The sequence below is a fragment of the Aulonocara sp. 'chitande type north' Nkhata Bay genome, linkage group LG3, assembly GCF_057382095.1.
Source record: "Aulonocara sp. 'chitande type north' Nkhata Bay isolate Kocher_YH1m ecotype deep benthic linkage group LG3, A_spYH_male_GT1.1, whole genome shotgun sequence".
NCBI lineage: Eukaryota > Metazoa > Chordata > Actinopteri > Cichliformes > Cichlidae > Aulonocara > Aulonocara sp. 'chitande type north' Nkhata Bay.
In genome coordinates, this window is record NC_141346.1 from 53,860,365 (window position 1) to 53,864,766 (window position 4,402).

At 42.3% G+C, this 4,402-nt stretch overlaps 1 protein-coding gene across 1 annotated transcript; it reads left to right on the plus strand.

Annotated features, from left to right (window-relative positions):
• The first annotated feature begins 426 nt into the window (after positions 1-426).
• On the plus strand, positions 427-3,066 carry LOC147336199 (uncharacterized). The gene is made up of 4 exons (XM_086286153.1): positions 427-473; positions 1,664-1,677; positions 1,778-1,896; positions 2,113-3,066. Exons 1-4 carry the CDS (start codon positions 427-429, stop codon positions 2,917-2,919), a joined length of 987 nt encoding a protein of 328 aa, XP_086142279.1. The 3' UTR covers positions 2,920-3,066.
• Positions 3,067-4,402: the final 1,336 nt, after the last annotated feature.

The following is a 4,402-nucleotide window of genomic DNA, read 5'->3' on the forward strand; positions in this document are numbered from 1 at the left end:
GATAAAGACTCTACAATAATACAGAGAAAAGCCCAACATTCAGAGGACACATATGAGCAAACACTTGGCAACATCTGGAAGGACAAACTCCCCTTCAACAGGAAGAAACATCTGCTAGAACCAGGCTCAGGGAGAATCATCTGCAGTGATCGGTTAAGGGTTGAGGGGAGGGAGTGTTGGGTTCATTTTTGAGAGAGAAGACAAATATGCTCAAAGTGAATTTTCTTAAATTTAATGAGCAGTTCAAGGTTCAAGTTAAAAATGGCTGCCATGTCTCTTTGCCCGCTCAAAGAGGACCACACCCAGGCAGCAAACACTTTGAATGTTAACATGAGTCGTTGGCCTTAGGTGTTTATCAGATCACGTTTCTTCTCTCTGGATATCTCCTTGACCCTTGACCCTTTTGCAGGCAACACTCCTATTACCATGGTAACCACCTCTTATCCTCCGGTCAGGCCTATGGAGTTAAGACAGTAAGAGTTGCTAATTGATGCTAATTACGAGGTATATAGCCTTAAAGATAAAAATACATTCTAACAGGAGACAAGACCAGAGTTGGCAAAAGTACAGACATTAAGTAGAAGTACAAATACTACTGTTAAAAATATTCCAGTAAAAGTACTGATTTAACTTCTTTACTCAAGTAAAAGTAATAAAGAACAGGCTCTGAAAAGTACTTAAAGTACGAAAGTAAAAAACTCTAAGGAGGATGTTTTAAATTTTCTTCAAAGCTAACTGAACCTTGTGCTATATTAACATAATGATAAATTATATGGGTAGATACACTAAAGTTTGCATCCTAACCTTTTCGACAATTGTCCTCAGCTTGAATCTGAACAAAAAGAAGAAAAAGTTGGTAATTTTCCTTCTTTTTGTTCAGATTCAAGCGGAGTATAATTGTAAAAAAAAGTTAGGTTACCTTGAATCTGAACAAAAAGAAGGTTTTTTTTAAGTTTCTGTTGCCTACATGTAGAGGGTGACTTTGCTTCTTAGCAATAAAATTAGAACGGTCAGGGGTTAAAGTGAGATTCAGCAGAAAACTCGGTGTGGGCAAAAGAAACATAACTCACAATAATTGCTATTGAGAGCTCCAGTAGATAATGTATAGGCTGTGATCAGCTGACCTGCTGCTCTAGATTTACACAATTCTACAAGATGTAAGCAGATGTTTCATGAATTATCCTGGCTGATTTCTATCCTCTACACTGACAGTATAACCATACAATATCATCACAGTACAGCAAATTAACCAGTTTATGCAACCTTCAAATAACACAGTCGGCCATAGTTTGTTTTGTATGATATGCAAAATAATGATGTCACATTTAAAAACATGAGGACTTGCATGCGAGCTTTAAATTTCCAGTTTATGAAATCCCACTGAGCAGTCCTTACTGTTAAATCTAACCTCTCTTCTCTCCTGTCCTGTCTTATCTTTCTCCATCTCTGAGTGAAGTTAGCTCACTTCCTTTTCTCTCCCTGTGAAATACAGCAGCTGGACCTTTAGCTAGCAACTGTGAGACAAACTGCACACAAACAGTTTGTGTATTTGCTGATGTTTGTTAAGCTCCTAAAAATGGTGCATTTGAAATTACCTGCCACTTTAAAAGAATAAACAGACCCATATATAACACGGCTGTGGAGATCTGTTGATATCTACCAGGTTACAGGGCTCAGGTAAGACCCAGACCCATCCAAACCAAAACTGAGATAAAATATCAGGTGATTTCTGAGGACTTGAGAGTGGTGCTGATTAAATGTCTCCTTTTATTTTTAGATTTCAATGATGATGGAGTTCCTCAGACTTCAGAAGGAAAACCAAATACCATCGAGCCTCACTGCAGAACATATGGGAGATCTTTTGGTGGAGAGGAGCAAAGAGACAGTCAGCGTGCAGTGAGTTACTGTGACACCTACAGACCATCCACCTCACACCTGAAACTGCTTCAGAAGGAAAACCAAGCCAGGGACATCAAGTTTCAAGCCCGGATGCTGCTGGGATTTCCAGAGGCCATACCTCCTAAATTTCAGTGATCACATCTGCCGTACAATCATTAACAGTCCAGCTATAGTGTTTCAATATTTCTGTGATTCTTTAAATAGGTGTAAAAGATCATTCTTATAACTTTATTCTGCAGAACACCTAAGCTCCTCAGCAATGTCAGGCAGTACATTGACCTCCTTAAAGAGAGGCAGCAGGACGCACAAACCTCCAAACTGCTCACTGCTCCAGATGTGGTGATAGAGGTGGTTCCCCGTGTCCTGCATGGCTTCTGGGAGCTTCCTCCTCACTCCCTACTGAACATGGCCTCCCAGAGATTGAGCATCCTCTCCACCAGTGTGACAAAGGCCACTTTGGATCGAGTGTCCAAATCTCTCCCAACAATGGAAAACCAGGACATCTTCTCAAGGTCCATCAGAGGTGGCATGGTGCAAAGTATCCTGTCTGAAGTCAGAGAGAAATATCCAGAACAGATTCTGCTGAACAAAATTGCAAACTTTGCACCAGAGCTGCTCAGAACAATTGCTGATGTAGCAAAGAAGAGCATATGCCAGATCTTCCAGCCCACTTGTGAAAGTCCAGTAGTGCCTGATGTTCTTCCAACTAAAGAACCTCATTCTGAAGGTCTGCCGAAGTCAGATGTTCTTCCTACTAAAGAACCTCCGTTTGAAAGTTCACAAATGGCTGATGTTCTTCTTACTGAAGAACCTGCTTCCAAAATTCTGTCTGATGATCTTCCCAGTGAGGAACTCCCTTCTGTAAGTCTATCCATGTCTGAGCCAGTTGTCTCTATTACTAATAATTCAGAGAAGTCTGACAACATTCAAATAAAGGAGAAAAAGAAGAAAAGAAACGGCTTCTTCCAAAAATTCAGAGCTCTGTGCTGTTGTTGCTTCAGACCCCAAGAAACTGACTGACTTTGAGAATCCCACCTGTTTGTTCTAACTCTCCAAAATACAATAAAATCACTAATCAACATTTCTGATTAGTCTGCATCGATGATTAAAGAATATTTTCCTTCAGATGTTTATAAGAGTCTCTTAGGGTTCTCAAAATACCTCCACAAGTCCAACAATTGTTAACATTTTGTTATTGTTATTATTTTTAAGAGAATCTGAACTTATTCTTACTCTTAACATATCAACAACAGTAAATGAAACCTGGAAATTAAAAAAGTTCCCAACAATTATTAACATTGCTTTACATCTTTGTTTTTAAGGGTCCAGATACACGTTGGCACATAGCAGGACCTCAGTGTTAAAAAAAATAAATAGAGAAATAATAAATAAAAACTGTGGTGCGTACCACTGGCGGTACTTTGGCTCTCTCTGGTGGTACGCGGGAAATCTTCTTTTTTTAAGATTAAATAATATACCATTGTGGAGGTATACAAAGACGACACGAAAGTTCCCGGGGCTCTTCTGGGAGCAGGAGTCACCCAGAAAATGTCTCCCCGAGCCTGAGTCCTCATCGCCAACGGTCGCGGCCACTGCAGAGCGCTGGCGGGCTCGGTTCCCTGGTCCTTAACACTGCAAAGGCGGTACACCGCTGTCACGCTGATAGTAAAAACCAATACCAATTGGTTAAAAACACAGCCCTTTTCCACCGTGCCACGATCCCTGCCACCATCGATGAGTCGGAGGCCCCTGGAATAATCGGTGGGGTTGCGGGAGATGCCGTCGGTTAATCGAAAACTATTGCCTGGATGCCGAAGGTTCTGGTAGCCAGGAGAATGCGATCCGCTTCTTCTGCGAGTTAGCGGTAATCCTTTGCGGCCAGCAGCGGGGAGTTGGCGAGGCCAGCTCGCACCGGCACCTGCCGGAGGAAGACGTGAGTGAAGAGAAATCCGCCGTCGTTCGTTCCTAGCAAGGATAGCGTGCTCTCCATGAGATCTTTACCATCACCCAGGCCCGAGAGAGAGAGGAGTTGCTCGGCCCGCTCTGCGTCAGAGTGAGTAGCGCCGCAGCTATTTCCTGTCGTCGGCTGAAACGCCACAAAGAGCAAACTGAGCTTCCACGTGCACAAACCAGGAAGGAGGGTCGTGAAGCCAAAAGTCCGACAGCTTAACCGCCACAGCAAAAATTAAAACACACAGCCCTGCTATCACTTCAGACATAAATGGAGACAGAAAACTAAACAGCAGTGGCGTTTGCAGGGTTGCTGAAGTTGGGCTAGCTGGTATATAACGATGTGCTGCGTTGTGGCTAGCTATACAGCTATGGTTAGCATAATATAAAATGTGAAACTGGAGGATGAACGCTAACTTTTTTCCACTTGATAAAAGTTAATGTGAGGGTTCCCGGACGTTAGGGACAAATGAAACCGTATGGTAGGATGTTGTTAGCGGACCAAACTTCAGTCAGGAGATTAACTGCAATATAAGGTTAGTCATTAATATAC